At 41.9% G+C, this 22176-nt stretch overlaps 1 protein-coding gene across 2 annotated transcripts; it reads left to right on the top strand.

Annotated features, from left to right (window-relative positions):
* The first annotated feature begins 4902 nt into the window (after nt 1–4902).
* Nucleotides 4903–21243, top strand: LOC128792856 (guanylate cyclase soluble subunit beta-2-like). Of its 2 annotated transcripts, XM_053951717.1 has the most exons (14): nt 4903–5123; nt 5317–5477; nt 5904–6003; nt 7122–7342; nt 7430–7535; nt 9205–9308; nt 10782–10998; nt 12582–12902; nt 13625–13773; nt 15974–16120; nt 16401–16555; nt 18016–18230; nt 18319–18441; nt 19152–21243. In XM_053951717.1, exons 1-14 carry the CDS (start codon nt 4955–4957, stop codon nt 19301–19303), a joined length of 2340 nt encoding a protein of 779 aa, XP_053807692.1. In that variant the 5' UTR covers nt 4903–4954; the 3' UTR covers nt 19304–21243. The 2 variants fall into 2 exon arrangements, with proteins under 2 accessions (XP_053807692.1, XP_053807691.1); XM_053951716.1 differs by lacking the exons at nt 4903–5123; nt 5317–5477 and adding an exon at nt 5676–5729.
* The last annotated feature ends 933 nt before the right edge of the window (nt 21244–22176 follow it).

The raw sequence follows: 22176 nt of genomic DNA, 5'->3' as shown, positions 1-22176 counted from the left end.
TAAATTGCTATATCGCATATTTTCACCTCTCATCTAATTGAAGAAGCAGTGTATACAGCTTTGCAGATGGCCCATTCATTTTGCTGAAGTACCTAGGGCTCAAGGATGCTGTTTAGAACTAACATGGGTACAAGCAGAACAAAGGCCAGGGGAAATTTGCTCTTGATAAAATCAATTGTCAGGTATGGATGCATATCTTTTTTGCAAGGCCACAGCACCTCCCTTCTGAATTAATGAACCTTTTGCTACAAAGGCAGAAAAGATATAACACTTACTCACAAACTGCCAGAAATGTTGCAGAAGTTTACAGAATTTTGCAGCAGCACAGTCCTCAGGCTGCTGTTTGGATATCAGCACTGGATGCTGAGTGGGCTGCAGGAGGAAGGAATGGCTACGTGCAGGTGCAGCCCGTGGAGGGCTTTTCAGACACGTTTCACCTGAAGGTATCATGTGCCCTTCGCAAGAGGCTCAGCCTCTCAGGAGAATCCCAGTGTGCAGTTCTGTCTGAGCCTATGCCTAGTCACCCTGTGTGTTCTGGGAAGCAAGAAACCCTCTGAAAGCAAAGCCATCCTGCTCCAGCCTCCCCTCTACATCCCCAAATATACCTGCTCTGCTGCAGGAAGTGGCAGGTTGGGCCAATGCCAGATCTCTGCAATGAGGTCCAATGTAGACCTGACTGTGCTGTGCCAAGAGAGACCAGAACCACCATCACCAGAGCACAGCAACGGATTGGAAAGGGGAGTATTGTTTCCCCCATTTTGCACAGAGTGGGCTGAGATACAGAAACATGTTGGATGTTGTCTTAGATTAAAGACTGGCAGTTATACACAGAAATAGCTGCTGAGTTCAAAATTCTAGGAAGTATTGATTACATTGTGCCAAAAGAATAAAGAATCCCTAGTGACACCAGAAGTGTATTATATTTTTTTACCTCTTGATTTCTGCTCTTTTACTTAGAAGGATTCTGTTATCTAACTTGAGATGACAGAAGTGACTTGAGATGACTGAGGATGCATTATGGGCCAGGGGCTGTGAAGGATGAGCAGCCTAATGACCCACAGAAACCAATCCTGACTTGAATGTTCTTTATCCAGATTTCTCTCATAATCACAAATGGACCAGAAAAAAACAATAGAATCAATTAACTAACCAAAGAAGGGCTAAAGCAATAATAAATTCAATTCCAGTATGATTTACCGTGTACAATATAGATGTAGTATATAGGTACTAATGTGAGTTTTGGATAACTTACCTGCATTGCATCTCCAAATCTTTTTGAAAGTTGCTGATATTTGCTACTAAAATCACTGTATTGCTTATTTAGAGAAATGAGAATGAGAGTGAGAAAAAGAAAATATACTAAAGTACTAGAAGAGAGGATACTAAAGTTCTTACTGTAATTGCAAATCCCACCATTGATTCAAGTTTTATAAACCTTAAAATGAGTTTCATTTCTGTATAATAAAAATTAATTTATACATGGAAGGCAGTAAGCACACCTATACAATTCTTAGATGATATGGTGTTTATTATCCTCAGGTGGCTGAGAGCAACATCCTCCAGCTGGCTGGCTGAGCTGTGGGGCTGAGTCTATGGGTCCAGGACCACCTCTTGCCCTGCAGCAGGCATGGGTGCTCCTTGGAATCACAGCATGGAGAGAAAACCAGGAGATAGGCCATCTGTTGTGCTGCCAATGCTAGCTCCAGCAGGTGCATGCTTGAACAAATATTTGATATTGCCCAGGAAATACAGAGGGGTTTGTGTACATGTTTCTGTGCTAAACTAGTCCTCTACACACAGCACTGGGAATACAGCAGGGCACAGATTTTTGTTAGTTCTCTTCGCCTGGGCCTGGTTTTGACCAGGCTTTGGCTCATGAGGCAGCTTTTAAGAAGAGACCTGGTTTATTATCCATGAAGTCAGAGGGGAGTCACTGGTGATGTGGGACAGAAAGGCTGTGGGGACAGAAAGGCTGTGGGAGGGCAGAGACAGCACAGGGCTGTGATTGCCAAAAAATCAGCAGTTCTGTAGCCTGGTGTAGGGCTTTGGCCCAGATTTTGATGTGCCTGCTGAACACACTGAGCAGTGGAGGGCTGAAGATCAGAGACAGAGCCGTGAGAACAGTGCCTTAGAGCCACCACACCAAGAGCAAAACCCTCCCTGCCAGACAGGCACAGAGCCCTGGCTCAATACACAGTCCCCTGCAGCATCCCACAAGCCCTGCACCGAACAGCAGCAATGAGGTGGTGGTGCAGGGTTTTCAGCATCCACAGGGCTGCCTCTGCCAGTTTGGCTGATGGAGGACAGAAGCTCATCTTTATCAGGCGAGAGGGATTTTCCCCAAATAGTTCTTCATTGAGTTCCCTCAGGACTCTGAAGCCACTCAAATCTCTCACTCTATGAATAATTATTTTAAAAATAAATCTAGGAAATTAGATAACTCTGCCAAGCACCAAACCTTATGAATTCATGCACCTAACACCAATCACTGCGCTCCTGCTAACATTCCTGCTGCTGTCCTTCCCTCTCAGACAGGCTGGGTGGCTGCAGACAGATGCTGGATGATGGCAGCCACTTGCAGGCAGCTTCACCTCCTGCTTATTGTCAGGCCTCTGGCAGCAACTCCCAGCTCAGTAACAGTGGAATGGAAAGTGCTGCTTCTCCCTACAAACCTCCTGTCCTTGGATAAGGGTAGCTGTCGACTCCACCATTTCTACTCCTGCTTTGCTAAGGGCAGTTCTAAGAAACCCTTTGCAAGAAACCTCCTCTGCTCTTGTCGCTCTCCCGGCTCTTTGCTCTCCGGAGCCTGGGACCCGATGATCCCGGCCGTGCCAGGCAGTGTCCCGCCGGGGCTCCAGCAGCGGGAAGCGGGACGGGGGACCTGCCGTGAGCTGCCGTCGTGCCGGCGATGCCGTGGGCCCGGGATGCTCCTCGGCATCACTCGGAATTCCCGACACAGCCGCAGCTGCGGGGAGCGCGCCTCTTCTGCGGAAAACAGCCGAGCCCGGGGGGGCGCGGAGGGGAGCCGGCACCGCACCGCTCGGGGCCGCTCCGAGCGCCGGCGGCGCGTCCCTGCCCGCGGCCACCGGCTGCCACCGGCTGCCACCGGGTGCCACCGGGTGCCACCGGGTGCCACCGGGTGCCACCGCCGCGGGCGAGCGCGGCGGGGCCGGGCCTGGCCGGGCCGCCGCCCCCCGGGCCGGCAGCGAGCGGCGCGGCGGGACCGGCGGCAGCGGCAGGATGGTGAGCGGGGCGGCGGGGCGGGCCGGGACAGACAGACAGACAGACAGACAGACAGCTCCTGCCGGGGACCGACAGATAGGCAGGTAGCTCCTGCTGGGGACAGATATGCAGACAGGTAGCCCCTGTCATGCACAAACAGCTGCGGCCGGGGACAGACGGGCAGCCCCTGCCGGGGACGGACAGACAGACAGACAGACGGGCAGCCCCTGCAGCCGGCCCCCAGCCCGAGAGCAGGGCCTGAGCCCTGCTGCCGCCGTGCCGGGACAGGGCGCTGAGCCGCAGGCTGTGGGGCACTCGGACCGCCCCGCGCTGGGGCTGTCGCGCTGTGCCAGCGCTGCTCGGCCGCTCTCTCGGCGTTGCCCCGGTCCCGGCCGTGCGAGCGCAGCAGCGCGGCGGGGCCGGGTCCCCGCGGCTGCGGCAGCCGGGCGGGGATGCTGTGCCCGCGCCGCAGCGCCCGGCTCCGGCCGCAGCCGCGGCACAGGGCACCCCTGGCCTGCCCTGCCTCGGTCCTTCTCTGCCAAACACCACTGACTGCTTGCTCTCCCGTGCTGAATGCTTGTGCATTGCTGCGCTGTTTACTATATATAATGGCTGTCCAGCACTATTACTTTCTTTCTAGGCCGTCAAGCATTATTACTTTTTCTCTTGCAATATAAAATTAGCAGAGGAATCTGAAATACAAAAAGGTGGTGTGTTGGGGCAGCGTTTGAAAAACCAGTACATCTTCTCCATGTTCATATATTTGCTTTTGCAGTATGGATTTATAAACACGTGCCTGAAGTCTTTGGTGGTTGAAAAGTATGGTGAAGAAACATGGGAAAAATTAAGGTAATGTGCTCCCCATAAATGTAGTGCATTGAAAGAAAGTGCTCAGCAATTCAGCAGCAGGGGATATAATTTCTTATTGGTAAATGGTAGCTGATGTGTATCTCAAGTAATTATTAGGAGTAACTAAAAGGGCAAAAGCAAGAGTTTCTTGCCTTGTAACACTTCATCCTCTGATACTAATTTGTCCCAATTAATTTGTCACATAGATAATTAAAGATGACATTTAGTCTTATAGACAATTTTGCAATAGACTTGCTGGCTTACTGTGACAATATCGAGAAGTAATTACACTGAAAAGATGTCATCCTTAATATAAAGTCAGTTTAATTCTAGTACTCAGAAAAGCAGCTAAATCATAGACTCCTAGATCTCATTGGAACTCATAGGTTCCAATCCCCCTGCTATGAGCAGGGAACCTTCCACTAGACCAGATTGCTCAAAGTCCCATTCAATCTGGCCTTATCATCATCTCTGGTTTTGTCTTGTTTTTATGACCTGTATGGTATTTCCAAGATACATAAATGATACTTAGGTGCCATATAATCCCTCCACCGCCAATATAAAAAAAATCAGCAGGTTTGGGAAGCCCCAAGATCTTGATACTGTGGCCACATTGAACAACAAAACAGTAGACAAACTAAGACTCCACTTGCTCTAGCACCCCACAGTATGATGTCCTAATCCTTGAAAGAGTTTACTGTAATACCACAATGTGAAGTAGCAGAAATGGTGAGGTGGACGCCACCATTCAGCCATGTTAAAGCAATTTAATGAATTTAAAGCAATTTAATATTAAACTTACATCATTAGGTGAAGTAGTGTGTTCCAATATAGCACTTGAGGGAGGTTGAGGAGTGCATTCACAGTAAATAGTACTTAAGAAATGCCAGATGGGTCACCCAAGCATGTTGTATTTACAACACTGCTGAGACAAGAATATTGTCTTCTCTGTTGTAGGCTGCAGGCTGGAGTCCAGGATTCTTTCTTGACTTTTGAGGTTTACAAAGATGAGATCACAATGCAGCTTGTCGACAAAGCCTGCAAAGTATTAGGTATGTGTTAACATGCCTCAAAAATGGATCATCCTGGGTCAAGCCTGAGACTGCAGCCCAGGTTTTGTCTCCTGTGCCCTTGAGAATGTCTTCCCTATGTTGCAAATTTTCTGCCTTCAATCTTAATCCACCTGACAGCATTGCAAGAACTTCCAAACCTTTCTTATTCCTTAAGGTATCTTTATTTTGCCAGGTGTTCCTGCTGACACTGTTCTGAGGGAGTTTGGAAAGTATTTCTTTGAATTCTGTAAGCGCTCAGGCTATGACCACATGCTGAGGACACTGGGTGGAAATCTCTATGAGTTCATAGAGAACCTGGATGCATTGCACAGCTACCTGTCCCTTTCTTACCAGGCAAGTCCAAGTAGTAACTGCTGAGCAGGTATGGATGGACTCTGCCAGAGTTCATAACACAATGAACAGCATCTCATAGGTGTGAATAAATAATGGAAGAAGTCACGAAAGCATGTTCTCTTCTGCTGTGTTCTGAAACAGATTACTTCAAATGTTAGGAGAATTTCTAAAAATTATTGGTTTTGACTAGTCCTCAACATTAGGAATTATTTACTACATTGGCTCTAATGCATAGCAGATTTTTATTCACAGGTGAGAATATTTAATTTTCTGTTTTTCAGCTTATTTATATTACAGTTTATGTTATTAAGGCATGAGATGCTTTTGTACAAGTGGAATTTATCAGTCTACTTTTTGAAAAAGTAGACTTTTCCAGAAAAAAAGATATTGAGGTTTTGGTTTTGGATTTGTTTGTGTTTTCTTCAGGAGATGAATGCACCATCTTTTAGAGTAGAAAAGAATGAAGATGGGTCAATGCATTTACATTACTATTCAGACAGAAGAGGTCTGTGCCATATTGTGCCAGGTAATGAGACTTAATGCAGAGTACAGTTCTGTGCAATATACATACAGAGTAATCATATATTTGCAGGTGCACTCAGGTATCTTTTTTCAGATGAGGCCTGGCCATGGAATTGAAGTCTGGTAGAGTTCAGTGTCTAGACTCTGAACTCAATATTTCCCTACTGCCTGATCCCTCCTAGCTCCCAGTAAATTTCATCAAAATTTGATTAAATTTTGGATATGACAACCCAGGCCATAAATGTCCATTCTTGCTATAGAATTCCCTCCCTGGAAGAAGAATTCAAGTTCATGGTGTGTATTGTGTCTAACCGCTTGTTAATTCTCAGTGACTTGTGCTTTTTAAATTACCATGCAGTAGAAAGTTTAGTTGAGTTGAAGACATCCATCCACCCTGTAGTACATCCAATCTGTGAAACTCCTACTGAACCCTGCTCCAATCTGAATCTTTTACCAGCATTTAGCAGCATCTCCAGAGCTGTGCTTGTGCAAGCATTAGAGAGCTATAGGTCTGTAAGAGATTATCATATTCCTTTCTTTCATAAATGATGCTGAACTTAGGAGTTCATCAAAACTTCCCCCTTTGTCAAAACTTATTTCATATTGGAAGCACAGAATTATTTGGAATTTTGAACAGAGTTTTTGATGTCATTTAGATGTCCAGTATTTTGCCTAACACCTGACCAGAAATGAGAGAACTGACTGTGCATCTGCATGAAAGATATTTCCTTCCTTTCAAAATACAATATTCTTCAATGACTGAAATAGATTGTAGAGCAGAATCTCTTTATACTCCCTGCACTCTTTGGGTTGATGGGAATTCAAATTATTGCTCTATGGCTACTTGAACACATTCTTCAGCTATCCTGCTGAGCTGCTCCTGGTTGAAAATCAGCATTTGTCCTCAGCCAAGGCAAAAGCAGCAGTAACTTTGAAGCTGACCTCCTATGAGCATTTTCTCATCATGGCAACTGTAGCAAGGACGACATGTGTTGCTTTCTCCTTCCAGAGCTCTTTGGGAAAGTGATTTCTGAAACAGTGAAATTCCACTGTGGGCCCTCTAAAATGGAAATTGAAAAGGTTTTGTTCTTGGCAATACCTTGTCTTTTGTTTCCCCTTCAGGAATCATTGGTGCAGCAGCCCTGGATTTTTTTAACATTGAGATTTCAATGAAAATAGTCAATCAAACAGAAGAAGAGGAAAGAACTGGGAAAAAAGAACATATTGTTTTTCTTGTCACTCAGAACCCTCTATTTCCGTGCAAGGAAAGAAATGAATTTTCTTCCTCATCTCAATGTCTTGTTGACTCTGAAAAACAAATTGAGAACCAACTGAATAAAGAGGTATTTTAATATTCATTATCACCACATTACTAAAATATATTTAAAATAAAAACAGCCTTGAATTTCCCTTCGGATTTATTTCAACAGGACCTTGAAAAAGCCAAGAATGCAAATGGTGACAGAGGAAACTCTGTTTGTCCTGCTAAGAAAAGTCATTGGAAAACATTAAGAGGAATAATCACATTAGGAAAAGGTGAGAGATCATTCAGAGAGAGCTTGTCATCATTTCTGAATCTCTTCAGCTGGAAAGTCATTAAGCCTCCCTATCCCCACCCACCCATCCATTTTGAAGTTACCATTTATATTTCCTCTGCAACTTTTCAAAATGTTTTTGGTTAAGTTTCTTTCAGTTTGACATTGATGATCACAGAAAAATTGCAGATAATAAGCATGCTTAGTAATGACAGATACTTAAGTGGAATATGACCTGTCACTTTTGTCTCTTAAACAGGGCTTTCATCTGAAAAGTGTTCTATAAAATGCCACAGTGTGGTGAATTTGATTCTTCATTCTCATGTCACTTGGTTTAAGATGCTGAATTTAAAAGTGTTTTTTTTAACTTGGTAGATACTACTCCTTTCCAAAATTATCTACTGTAGTAAATTCTGAAAGCCAAATTATGTCCTCCACTACCAATAGTGTACTGCTAATCTTGTAATCTCTGTTCTTGCCTTTATGTATTAGATGTTTATATATGTTTATAAAATGGAAGGAATTTTTCAGTTAGGATCTTTTGATTCCCCAAAAGGAATGAGAATCTAGGTCAGTATTGCCAAGATGACAGCATTCCGGGATGAGAGAAAAATTGAACCTGGTATTACCTGCTGCAGTGTCACATGCATTACAGGGGCAGATATGCTAAGTAAGAAATTAATATATCATCAAAATAAAATTTTAGACTAGCATTATTACTAAAAAAAAAAAAATCTTTAGCGATAGGTGTGAGTTATCAAGAGCCAGACTTTGATAAATTACAAACCCACACTGATTTCCCCTGAAGAAGTAAGAGGTCTAAAAGCTAGGTTGTAAGTTTGCAATATTTTGCACCACTCTCCTGAGTGACTTGGACATTTGTTCTCAGCAGAACTTACTGGAATAACTATCATAGCCACCTTCAGGGGGAAAGAGATCACTGGAAGTTATCATCTTTTTGATTCTGGTGGGTTATGGGAATCCAAGTTTATGCCATGAAAATCAAAGGTTTTGGGTGCTTCATTCAAAAGATGAGCTTTTTTGATATTTTACCCATTGTATTCCTTTTACAAAAATATCTGCTAGTAAGCACAAACTACTCTGTATATTTGTGACCATTTTATAAAAAATCTCAGGGTAAGTAAAATTGGAACCAAACAGTAATTCTGTCTCTGTGCTGTAGACATTGTACATATGGTTTATTGTATAGGAGACTAAAACCCAGGTCACACTGTTGTTTTTTTTTTTTTTTTTCTCTTAGTGTTCTTTAGTAGCTGGCAAAGTGTATTAAACCCAGTTCTGTGCACGTTTTTTGTGGGATGTGCCTGTGGTGTATTGCTATGGCATCTGCAGATTCACAGAGAAATAACATCTACAGTTGTTCATCTATTCTTATTTTGTCAGCATAATTTCAGGCATCTAGTGCTCTGTGTTTTTTGTGTGCTTAAGTTTTAAACACTCAGCCAAGTCAGATTAGTTGCTGATCAGCTGTGGATTACACTGCAGAGCATTTAGCACAGATGTGTGCACATTTCTGGGCCCACACACTGTTTGCTTTATCTTCACTCACTATGATACAGGGTCCTGTCTCACTGAGTGATAAAAAGTCATGCTGATTGGTTTTATGAAGTGCAGCCTGATTTAAAAACTATACATTTATCTCACCACAGGTAAGCTCCTGAGAGGATTTGATCCTGTTTATCCCAAGAGCCTCTGGATTGACACAAAAACATTTTGCAATGGACTTCCTTTTCATATGGTTTTTGACAAAGAGGTAGGACAAGCATGTGGTCAGGGCCCTTAGTTTCCATAAACCTCAGAGTAATTTCTCTTTGTTTTGACTGTCCTACAGTTCTCTGCTGCAGGTGCTCTGTGTGTAGGTACAGAGTGTGCAGAGTACACTCACTTACAGGATTTGCACAAATACTCTGTACAGAGGCATGCTCTCTATCACTGCAGATAGGAATCTCCTTGGAATTCATTGAGGGCCCCATGTCTGAAACATCTGCAGATATGCCAGCAAGGTTTATTGCACCAGTCTATCTGTTACCAAATAGTGAGCAGAATTTTTCAAGGTTTCTGGTCACCTTCCTGTCCCTGGATATACCAGAGACATGTCCCACCCTTTAAACTGGCTTTGCATTTCAGTTTCCTGCTCTCCTCCCAGTTACTAATCTGTCCCAAGGCTTTGAGGGCTTTGCTGGCAGCTGAGGCTCCATGTGCTTCCTGAGTCTACTCCTACATGCTTCTGCTGGGAAAGCCCAGCTGCCTACTGCATCAGGCAGCATGCAGCCCCAGTGGGACCCAAAAATCTCTTTACCTTCTGGGGCAGGATTGTCTCTCCTCTCCTGTGCACACACCTCTGCAGCCCCTTGGCAGGGCTGCCCTCTGGCTGTTCCCAGCTCGCCTGGGTTCCCACCAAGCTGCAGGTGCTCCTGCTCTGAACCCTGTGGAGAGAATATTGGCTTAAGACAGGAGCAAAGAAAGGAGAAGCTGAGGATGGGACAGCAGAAGAACACTGAATACATTCCCCTCAGGGAACATAGTTTGGTATCGTGCTGATCGAGATTCCAGAGCATATAATCTGCTTCGTGCCACTGCCCACATCAGCCAAAATAAACCTTTCAAGAAGACCAGTAGGCTTAATTTAATAAAATTACTAGTGTGCAAAGAAGAAAACTCCTACACCCATTACTGGTAGCCAGGTCAGATCTTCAATGACAAGCAGAGAAAAATGTTTCTGTAGAATTTAAGAGCTCAGGTATGGTCAGCAGAGTAAAGGAAAATGACTAAACCATCACACTTCATTAAGAGAAAGTAACCCATGGCATCTATTAGAAAATTAATATTTGCCAAGGCATTTTATGCCACAGTTATTTTCATTTTGGAATATAAAACACTCTGGTATCTCAAAATTTCTCCTGCAAAATTCTCAAATATTTTCCTGTAAGGCTGTTTGTGAGGCCTACACAAAAACAAGCAGGGATAATAGCAGGTAGTTTTGGGGGTTTTTCACAATTGACAGGAAGGAACATTTTAATAACAACATTCCTTTCTTGGGGCTCTGTCTTGCTATGAAGAGCATGCATTCAGGGCTGTGTAGTACTACTCTGACAAGGTAGAAACTTTGCTCAGAAATAAGCCACGTGCTCTAGAAAGGCTAAGCATGTGGAAATGTATGAACAGTTGCTTGGTCTGAACCCAAAGGGACACGAATTGTAACATTGGTCCATATTTTCTTTTTAAGCTCAAAGTGAAGCAAGCTGGAGTGAGCATTCAAAAGATTGTACCTGGCCTTCAGACCATGGGCATCTGCTTGGATCAGTATTTCAGGATCGTTCACCCAGAAGTACCCTTCACCATCTCCAGCATTCAGAAATTCATCAACAGCCAATTTGTTTTCCAGACTAGGAGAGAGATGATGCCTGAGTCATGGAAAGAGCGGCCAATGCTAGAGCTAAGAGGTACTTCAGCGTTTTCAATAGCATAAGTGCTCATATTAAATCAGGAATTACACTGAGGTGCACTCCTGACCTCACTCAAGTCCTATAAATAGCCTTTGGGCAGTGAGGAGATTAGATGGTTCTGTTTAGAGAAGCAGTAGATGCTTGTACACAAATTCTGCTATCACCTCACCAGATTTTGAAGGCTTTCAGGCAGAAACAACCACTCTGTTCCTATTTGAAAGGCTTAGAAATATGGTGATTTTCTGATGCTGCAAAACCCACATGTGAATACATGGTTTGTTTTTAATTTATGCCTTTGAGGGGAGTGATTTGCTACTGGCTGGGTTTCCTATGTGATTTAAAATAGATTCGTTCTCTGTGCTTTTATTTTTTGTAGCACATTTTCAGGTTCTAATTTCTGTCTTCACACACCTCCCCAAAGCCACGTAAGAGAGTTTACCAGTTAAAATTATCTCAGCAAAAAAGATACTGTATTCGCTTTATTTTTACTGAGAGGAGTGAATATGGGATGATCCTCTGCTTGGTGTCATTAACTGTAATGGCATTTAGTTTAATTGTTATGTGACTTCAGTTTTTCTTTTCTGAACTGTGTAATGTCACCTAATTTTCTCTTGTCTCCTTTCACCTTTATGTAATGAGTGTCAAATCTTGTTTTCCTGAGATTCAGAAAAAAAAAATAAGCATTTAGGGACAACCTTGATGAAAGTATGCTACCAAAACATGGAACTTTGACAGTCATGGGTACAGTTGTACTTTCTCTTATGCTCTAGGGGTTAGTTCACATGTATTTCTGATGTTTCAATCCTCTTTAGTTTTAAAGCTGTTCATCCAGTACTCCTGGGGATGAAGTGAGGGAGAAAGAAAAAAAATAGGAATTCCTAGATTGCTGTTTAGAAAACAATGAAGTCTAATAAGTAATAATATAATAATATAAAATAATAATAATAATAATAATAATAATAATAATAATAATAATAATAATAATACCTCAACCAAAACAAAAAAAAAGCCTAGATTCCCCACCAAAAATCCCTTTTTCCTTTATTTTTGTTACTGCTTATTTAGATTATGATAGTAACTGAAAGCTTCAATTTCCAGGGAAGAAAGTGCCATTGACTTTACTGGGACACAAACTATGCACTGTGAAATTTAACTTCAAATGTTTTGCTTAATCACACTGTGAGTCTCAGTTCCCTTGTGCATGATTCTGACTGGCTGGCTTTGGGAACAGCCCAAGAACTAGGAGAAGAGGAGGGGAAAATGCAGAGAGGAGCAGAAAGGAGAGGAGAGATGTTGTGAGCACTGGAGTTCCTCATGAGGAGGAGGGACTTCAATTCTAGTTGGGCTCTGCCCAGCACCTGCAATGAGGAGTGACTGCTTCCTGGGTTCCAAAATTCTGTTACTGGTTCCTCTGAACAAGTTCACCTTGAATTCCTAGGAAATAAATTCCTGTGATCACCCAGACCCTACAGAAACCCATTGACCTTAGAACTCATCCCCTAAAATTAACACCAGTAATGCTGAGCACCCTGTGAAAGGCCACACTGCTGAAAAGCCTTGCCACCACTTGTTCCACACAGGCCAGATGATGTGGATGGAGTCCCTGCAGTGCATGCTGTACCTCTGCTCACCTCTGCTTCGCACTCTGCACGAGCTGGAGGAGCGGCAGATGCACATTGCAGACATCGCCCCTCACGACGTCACCAGGGATTTGATTCTCCTCAATCAGCAGCGACTGGCAGAGATGGAGCTCTCCAGCCAGCTGGAGAGGAAGAAGGAAGAGCTGCGGATCCTGTCGAAGCACCTGGAGGAGGAGAAGAAGAAGACTGAAGCTCTGCTCTATGCCATGCTTCCCCAGCACGTGGCCAACCAGCTGAAAGAGGGGAAGCGAGTTGAGGCAGGTGAATGAACAGGATGCATTTGGGATGTGTGATCTGTGCAACAGGGGGTGGTGATAGAGAGATTGGGGTGCTGGCACAGCCCCTTTGCCACTGCCCTGGAGTCCATTCTCTGCTTGGTGACCTCCATGCATAGGAGGATGATCACAGACGCTTAATTTCACTGATAATAAAAATTAGGCTATTCTTTCAAAGAAATCTTTGGAAGCTCTTTGCCAAAATTGTTTCTTAGGTGGTGAAAGGTGGTAGTAGCTGCCCATTCAGTGAACAAAATTCAGTGTTCCAGCATTAATCTGAGATTTTTGTTTTAACATGGGTATACAGGAAAATGAGGCCTCAGAAGTGAAGGGAATAAAGCAAGTGGTCTTTGCTAGAAAATTCTCCTAGTACCTCTATGCTAGTTATAAATATAGGATCATGATGATCTCCACTGTTATTAAGGGTAGCAATAATATGCTTAAATTCCCTTTAGTAAGCGCATACATGAAATTAGGGATAACGAGTTAAGTCTTTCCTGTATATGGTGCATTCAGATGTTTGGGTTGTTTGAGATGTGCAATTATTCCTGTATTGATACACTCTTACACTGACACCTCTCCTTCATCTCAGCAGCTGTGTGTGTTTATTACAACTGAGAGGCCATAGAATGATCTTTCCAAAAAAGTCCCAAACAGATACTGTGATTGTCCAGCCATTAGAAATACCACTGTTCTTTCTGCCCACAGGAGAGTTCAAGGAGTGCACTATATTGTTCAGTGATGTGGTGACCTTTACCAACATTTGTGCCCAGTGTGAGCCTATTCAGATAGTTCTCATGTTAAATTCAATGTACCTGAGATTTGACAGACTGACCACAGTGCATGATGTGTACAAGGTAGGTACTGATCAAAAAAGGCTGCAGAAATTTTGCTGTTTTTTTGTTGTTGTTGTTGTTGTTTGTTTGGGTTTTTGTTTGTGTTGGTTTTAAGTGTACTTAAATCCTCTTCACCACAGCATGATTGTTGGTTAAACCATAAAGTATTACCTATTCGTAGTGGCCACACAAACTGAAAAACAGGGAGAAGTGGACATTATTGGACAGGAACACAATTCTATCATAGGCTAAAGTCTCTTTCCACTATGCAAATGCCAGAATGGCTCTTCTTTCATATATCTCTCTCTCCCTCCTTTCTCAAATGCCTATCCAATATGAATAATTTGCCTCATTCTTTTATTTGAACCTCTTGTAAACAGGTCACTTTGTCATTGTCTCTTTTGGTGGGAAATAACATTATAGGCAATACCCAGACAATAGCTAGACTTCTGTTTCATGGAGATCTTCAGCAATGGTATCATCTCCTGCTAACCCCCACAGAGCATCAATTAGACCTGGACTGTACATGTGGTCTCCAAACTGTGCTGGAAAGATCAGAGCCCTGGCTGGCCTATAATACGTGTGTTATTAACACTTCCAGAGGTACCAGATTTGATGTGCTGAAGAACACTTCCGAAGTTTCTGTCTGTCCTCAGCTCATTCAGTATTTAGGAAGGCAGAAATAGTAAAGGGTGAAATCCAAATCTCATTTATTCTTTGCTCAGGCAAGGCTTGCAGTTCATCCCACAATAAATTGTACTGGGAAATCAGAAGCATTTCTTCCTTGGCAAGGAATCTGTATTCAATAATTGAAGAATGCAGGATGTGGCCCACAGATTTCAGGATGAATTAGCATCATATTCTATCTAAATCATCCATCATAAGTAAATGATCTGTCACTATAATAATCTTCTTTTGAAGCCTGTATATAACTCCTATTAATATTGAAGGAAGTTACTGGGGTACAGAGAGCAAGGATGAGATTACTATTGCAGGGAATTGGGAAAGCAATGGAATAGTGACATTGATCAAAGAAACTTGGCCCAAGCTTATAAACATCTGAAGTTATGAATAAATCTTGTAAAATTAAATCTTCTACTATGGCTGAAAAATAATTAGGGTATCTATTTGCATTAGTAGCTTTTTACAATTGTTTTTAATTTGTTACAGAAAATTTCTGGCATCACTGTGGGTTTGGCTGTCTGATAGAAAGCATGGACAGGAACACATTCTTTGAGATTGAAGTGCAGAACTGTTTTAAGTCATTGTGTTAATGAATAAACCCAAATATTAAATTATGTTTCCACTCTCCTATTGGTGTTAATTTTTAAGAAAGCCAATTAGTCTAATCTAAAAGGTCTCTTTTTTACTGATGATAAATGGGCTGGTGAAACCTCATAAGAGCAGTTTAAAAAAATTCATTATCGTGTAACATGCTTTTACAGTGGATTTTGAACATTTAAGGTTTCTCTGTTTCAAACAGGTCTGTTCTATTCCCAGCAAAATTTCTGGTATGAGAACAAAATGCAAAGTATTTCTCAGGTACTTTAGCATGTATTTCAAGGAGACTGGATGCCTGAAGGAGCACAAACCCTTCAGCATTTGTCTCGCAGGCTGCAGCTGTTGTGGGAAAACAGCTGGTTGTAGGGAAGGATGCTCCCAAATTGTTTAGCTCACACTCTGTTCTGTGAGATCCTTGAAACTGGAGGTTCCTTAATTTTGTGTGAACTCCTTAATCATAATCAACAGTGAATGGGCTCCCTTGCTTTATTGTGACTTTTAAAAAATAAATCTCTCTCAAAGAAGAAATACGCATTTAGCTCTGATTGTGAATTAGAGCTAATTAGCAGCACTCATCTCTCAGGTAACCTCCTGGCTCAGGAGGCTGTGCCTCGGGCTAGCTCTTTGCATACACCCAGGTCTGCCCTGGGTAAGAGGAAGGCAAATAGTCTGACACTTGCACAGCAGCCCTTTCTCCTTAGGGTCTCTCACACTGATATCTAAAGTGGGTCAAGTGAGCAGGGACAGAATGCGATGAAATTTGTAGCGTGGAGTGAAGGAAAGGCTCTCCATCTCAAGGAAACTCATGTGTGCTAAACCTTTTCAGTGACTGGAAGCATCTTTTAAGAGAAAGGGGCAGTTGGTGCAGGTGAGAAGAGCCCTGAAGAGCAAAACACTACCCTGAGTGAGATGCTCATGTGCTTGTCCCTCTCAATTAAAGGTGGAGACGATTGGAGATGCCTACATGGTGGTAGGGGGGGTCCCTGTGCCTGTACCCACCCACGCAGAGCGAGTTGCTAATTTTGCCTTGGGCATGATAATGGCAGCCAAAGGAGTACAGAACCCAGTTTCTGGAAATCCTATCCAAGTAAGTTAACACAAAGGTGCATGTGTGTCTGTCTGCTTCTTGTGCTGAGCTTCTGGTTAATGTATTGCAGCAGCACCTCAAAGAGCTGCTTCTGACTCCTCTTTGGCTTTGGGCAAGGCCCACGCGGGCACATTTCCATGAGGAGCCTCTCCCTGTGGGTATTTGATATCATACTGGTGTCCAGTGTTGTGTTGAGATGAACTTTTCGGTAGCTGGATAGCATTAAGAAAGATGCTAAATAACAAGTGACATTTTTGGGGGGTGTTTTATCTTTGTAAAGATTCGAGTTGGGATCCATACAGGTCCTGTCTTGGCGGGGGTTGTTGGAGAAAAGATGCCTCGTTACTGCCTGTTTGGAGACACGGTGAATATCGCCTCGCGGATGGAGAGCCACGGCGTCCCCAGCAAAATCCACCTGAGCTCCAGTGCCTATCAGTGAGTAACTCTGAGGGAAACCTTACCTGCTCAAGCCCATGCTAAAATCCACTGCCTTGGCAGCTGCACCTTTCAGTGTAAATGGTGCTTAGTCACTCATTTAAGCAGCTTGTAAAGGGAAGTCACTGCTTGTAAAAGTCTTATTTTTTCCTAATTATTCCAAATGTACTTATATATAGAAGCATAGGTTTGAGAGTCTCCATCCTAGAGAGCAAAATATTAAAAAAAATGGTGATAACTTATTTGGAAATACTGATAAATTAATGTAGGTGCTAAAAAGATAGAACATTTAGAACATTTAATAACAAAAGGCTTAAAATCTCTGATTGAGCACCATAATTTGTAGCAAAACTGTTTCATTTACACTTACTAAGGATTAACTGCATAAACAACTATCCTCGTCATGATGTAATTTACTTTCCAGAAACTCATGTTAGTAAAAAATTAATACTACATTTCCAAGAACTTTATGTATGCATAAAACATGTATGAAAGAGTGGAAGCAAAGACAAGCTACAAAGGAAGGAGTACAACAACATTGTCTGGGCACATAGGAATGATGTTGGGAAAATGAGAACTCAGCTGGCATTGAAATGGGAAACAAAGTTCAAAGGCAGTCAGAGGAGCTCTTCAGTGTTAGAATATAAATAGAAACATGGACCTGCTGTGGCAGGTGATTTAGTGACAGTGCCCTGAAGAAAGGCTGAGTTACTCAAGGCCTCTCTTGCTTTGGTCTTCGCTGACAAGATCTTCAAGGTCCCTGCACCAAGAGTCAGTGTACAAGGAGTAGATGAACTATGAGTACTGGAAGAGGATCAGAGGTCTTTTGAGACATCTCCGTCTACAGAAATACATGGGAGCAGAAGGGATCTGAGGTAATGAGAGCTGGGTGATGGCACTGCAGAGCTGCTGGCTGTCAGCTCTGACAGGCCATGGTTGTCAGCACCATAGCAGCTGAAGAAAGCTACAGCTGTATGGAAAAATGGCAAGGGTGACGTGGTGAAACTGCAGGCTGATCAGCCTCATGTTGGTCCCAGAGAAAATCAAATGGCCATTTTTGGACACATGAAAAAGGCAATTGGGAATAGCAAGTCTGGATGTAAAATAAATTAGTCAATCATGCTTGACAGACCTGATTGCCTTCTCTGATGAAATGACTGGGGATAATTCTGTCTAGCTGATATTGGCTGCCTCAGTTCTTAATTTCTGTTTACTGGTAAATAAAAACCCTCCACCCTACTGAAATATTTGACTATGTGATTCAGTATTTTTTGATCAAGCTATATGTGTAATGCTATGAAAGCACAGCAGGCTTGAATCAACAGTTGAAACAAATCCTCGGTTGTTCGCAAATTGAGACTTTTTCGCTGACTGTTGTGATTCGATCATTCAGCTCTTTTAAAACATCAGTGTCATTTTTACTTGAATTTTCATGTGTCATTTTGCTTCTGATACTTTAGGTGCCTAAAATACAAGAATTTTGAGATTACTGAAAGAGGAGAAATAGAAGTAAAAGGCAAAGGGAAAATGCACACATACTTCCTCATTAGAAATAAATCTGCAACTGAGAATGAGATTATGGGAAGGCCAATGAAAGATTTAGATTCTGGCCATGAATCTGTTCAGTCCTTTCCAGAAGGCAAGAATGAAACTATACCAAGTTCTCATCAGCCAGGTAGAGTCAACTCAACACATATTTTCTTCCTTGAACAAATGAACATTAATAGAATCCAATTAAATGTCCTTTTGTGTTCTTCTTTCAGCTACTCAGACTGAGCAAAAGAAGGACCAAACCCCAGCTATTGCAATGAAGTATGTTGATGGCCCCACAGATGCACAAAACAGCCTCAAAAGAAGAAATCAGATGAAAGTTGGAGATTTAACAGGTAGCTATTTAGTTACCATCTCACAAAGACCACAGAACTAGGAAGTAACTGAGGCTTAATCTTGCAAGTTCTTTATATTCATCTTCTAAATAACCATAGTTTTGTCAAGCCGGAAATTCATGCCAACATATATACATTGCCCTTCTGCAAAATCTTTAGGGCCAGACGAATTTTACCTTTGGAGCAATCCCAGGTGTTGGTTTGCACTTGTGAGAAAGAAGCTGACAGAGCTGTCAAACCCCAGAGCCCTTTTAGGAATGCAAATAGAATAGATAAACATTAGACAGCTCTTCACAGGGACAGACCCATGAACTGTTCATGTACACCTCTTTTCCTAGGAAAGACGTAGTTATGGGGGAGCCTTACCAACTCAAGAGAGACCTCAGTCCTGCCTGCTGCAGGAGTCAGAAGGATTTATTGCCGTGCTCATGTTCTGTGACCAAAGTTCATTCTCCTTTGAAGTAGCTGATACTGAGATAGCAGATTTGATGCCATAACAACCTAATCTAATGCAGCAAGTCTTGTAGTTCTATTTATGTGTTTTGTAGATTTTAAACAGACTAAACATGTTGTCGCTAATTACTAGAAAATATTTTACTGCCTTCCCTCCCACCTGCTTAGATGTGGTGGTTAATCTAGTATGTGGTGTGCTGACAAACAGAAACCTCTCTGGTCTTAAAAACTCACAGTGCAGGAGTGTTTCCTTTCAGGCAAAACTTGTGATTCCAAAAGTGATGGGAGTCTCCATGGCAACCAGCATGCAGATGATGGTCCTCGTCCTCCAAACCAGGGAAGAGTCAAACCTGCTGCTGAAGAGCCACAGAATAGAAATGTTCGCTCTAATTTTTGCACTTTACTCTAAGTTTCTTACTTTTACATTAAACAGAGAAATTTTATTATGATTTTGTGCATTTTGCTGTTATGGGACTGATTTTGTACATGAGTAGCACATGATTTTGTAAAAAAAAAAAAAAAAAAGAAAAAAAGACATTTCATCACAGTTTTCAGTAAGAATAAAACAGTGGAGGAAATTTTTTTAATCCATCTACATGGGCCATATAATACTCCCAGTAAAGAAACCCTTGCAGGATGCTTTGAAGATGCATTTTTGCATGATATAGATGAAGATTTTCAGCCTGTGCCACATCTTTGAATATCCTTGTGTAAAAATCATGTGTTGGTATCTGATGCAGCAATCGAGAAAGAGGTGACTCATCCAGCTAGAAATATTCCTACTCAAATGAGCACTTGCCATAAAAGAAACATTCCCTGAAGTGACCATCTGTCTTGACTCCAGCACAGCCAACAACTTCCCCATGTAAGGTTAGCAGCATTCCACCTATGTTTTAACTGCAATAACAGCTTAATTTCTTAACTAATCTTTGGTTGGGTAAAGGCATTATGAAGTACAAGTGCAGGATGGATCTAAAATAACCTCTACTTTTGCATCCTGAAGAGAGAATAATGTGTACTTGATAGCAGCCAACAGTAAAAAAGAGCACCTGTGGTCTCTGAACCAGCCATACATATTGTGCATAGAAGGACATGGAAATGGTAGAGTTACAAAGCATCAGACTTGTCACAACACTGAAGGACTGTTCAAGGCCTACAACCTATTTGAGACCTTCAAATGAGTTTCAAGTTTCTCATTTTTTCACCCCAGCTAGACAAAAAACCCAAAACATTCAGGACTGCACAAAGAGACTGTCAGTGCTGGAATTAATGTTGCTAGTATCATTGAAAACAGCATTAGAGATCAACATTACCTGGGATCAGAGGCTGCTTAACTGAAATACTTCTGTGCTGATATATTCTTAGATTTCTGATCAAAAATGGGAGAGAAAAATTGAAGCTCATTTGTCAGGGATTTCAGAGAGAGGAGCAAAATTACAATGGATATAAAAGTTATAGACAACTTGGTGCATCATAAATTGTGCTCTCACTCCTATAAATGGAGCTTGACAAAGTGGATGACTTTGACAGAAGATGTGCCCTGCACACTGATTTATTACCTTTGGCTGTATATTCATCAACTAAGGATGCAGGCATGAGACCAATGTGAACTCTGGGCAAGAACTCACTGGAGAAGGTGATAATGTTACTCCTCTCTGACAGTCTGGAGCATCATGTTTCCACCTCTGTCTCTGCAGCAAGAGCGAGGCTCTTTAAACACCAGACAGAGAGCTAAGACTGATGAAAGGCATCTCCTCCTCTTTATAGTATAGCCAGATGAAATTTCACCTGGTTAGATTTTTTTTTTTTTTCAAATCTCTGAGACAGGAGCTCGGCAGCTCAGTCTACAGGAACAATTAGTGCAATTAGAGCAGCAGAGGAGAATGCACAGAGTGAAGCCACTGGTGCTGTTCTCCACTAAAGAGGGGTTCCAGGGGGTTTGCCAGGTGGGGTCCCATGCAATGAGCACCTGTTAGCTTTTGGAGCACCTCATAAGCACATGCTCTGGCTTAGCTTCCTCCAGAAGAGATCCATTTAACACTTGCTTTGCTTAAACCTGCCCTTCTTGCTCTGAACAATCAATGTGTGTTTAATATTGGAATGTTTTAATTGCCAGTAAGTGCCCCATGGTAAGTTACTTCATGCTGTACTGTGGTAAAAATGGTGTGCTCAGTGGTTTCTCTGTGGCATCTGCTACAACCTGGTTCTCCTGGAGGTGCAGAGCTGGCTCAAATCTGCACAACTGCTTCTAAAAATTAATGTGCCTGTGCATCATCATGTGTTCTTAAATCTGTAGACACTTCTAAGGACTACAAAAATATAATTCAAAAATAAATCTTTTCATTAATATACCGACTGCCATTTGTCAGTGATTACTTTGATTCCTGTCCCTCTTTTCCCTTCCACCTTTTCTATTCTCCTTTTCCTCTGTGCCTACAGAAGTGCTCAGTCTTTGTGTCAGTCACATATCTACAGTAAATTTGACACAAAAAGGGTGGGAGAAGAGAATTCCCACCGCTGCTTCATGGAAGCTTAGAAAAATTAAAAGTTGAGACTTTTGAAAGCTTTCTAAAACATATGGATTCCCAAATCCCATTAAATCTGGTGTTAAAACCTTAACTGTAAAAGTTTGGGTACCATAAAGGTCCCAGGGCCAGATTTTTCAAAGACTTTTGTTACTTTTCTGAGGGAAAACAACTGGATTTAGGTGCTTAATTGAACACATATGCAGTGTTTAATTCCCACAAATGATGCTTTCCTTAAAACATTAATAAAACCTTCTCTGTAAAGCCTTCTAAAATTGGCTGTTTAGTAAACTTTCCAAACTGGAACCTCGTTTGCATTAATTCATTACTTCTGACATTACAATGCAATTGTGTATGGATCCAAGCTGAACATAGAAATACACAAATAAAATAGCAGTGAAATTGAAATTATTACTTCAATGGTGAGAATATATTAAAACCGCACTTGAATCTAAAAAAACTATGGTGAAATTCAAAATGAAAAAAGAAACACACTATTTCATAGAAGTATACAACATCATGGAAAATCCAGAGGGTTTTTTTTCTACTAAGTCTCTGCTTCCACCTTAGAAAACGCAAGAATTTAAGAGTAGACAATGAGATTAAAATCTTCCTTAAAGTTATCTGTACAAACATCTATTCATGTATTCTTTATACAATATTTAATCATCAGTGCTTCCTGTACAGAAAGAAATAGCAGTGTGCAGTATTTTGATTCCATAAATAGCAGTAATCAAAATAAACATATGGAATGTTA

The sequence above is a fragment of the Vidua chalybeata genome, chromosome 10, assembly GCF_026979565.1.
Source record: "Vidua chalybeata isolate OUT-0048 chromosome 10, bVidCha1 merged haplotype, whole genome shotgun sequence".
Taxonomy (NCBI): domain Eukaryota; kingdom Metazoa; phylum Chordata; class Aves; order Passeriformes; family Viduidae; genus Vidua; species Vidua chalybeata.
The sequence above is the reverse complement of the archived record's forward strand: the minus strand, read 5'-3'. Positions and strand labels throughout refer to the sequence as shown.

Excerpts from the sequence above, each read along its gene's own strand:
- LOC128792856 (XM_053951717.1), top strand. The coding sequence starts at position 4,955 with ATGCCAGATGGGTCACCCAAGCATGTTGTATTTACAACACTGCTGAGA. Across the intron at positions 9,309-10,781 it reads ATATGGTTTTTGACAAAGAG|CTCAAAGTGAAGCAAGCTGG; the intron begins GTAGGACAAGCA and ends TTTCTTTTTAAG. Across the intron at positions 16,121-16,400 it reads TTTCTGGAAATCCTATCCAA|ATTCGAGTTGGGATCCATAC; the intron begins GTAAGTTAACAC and ends ATCTTTGTAAAG.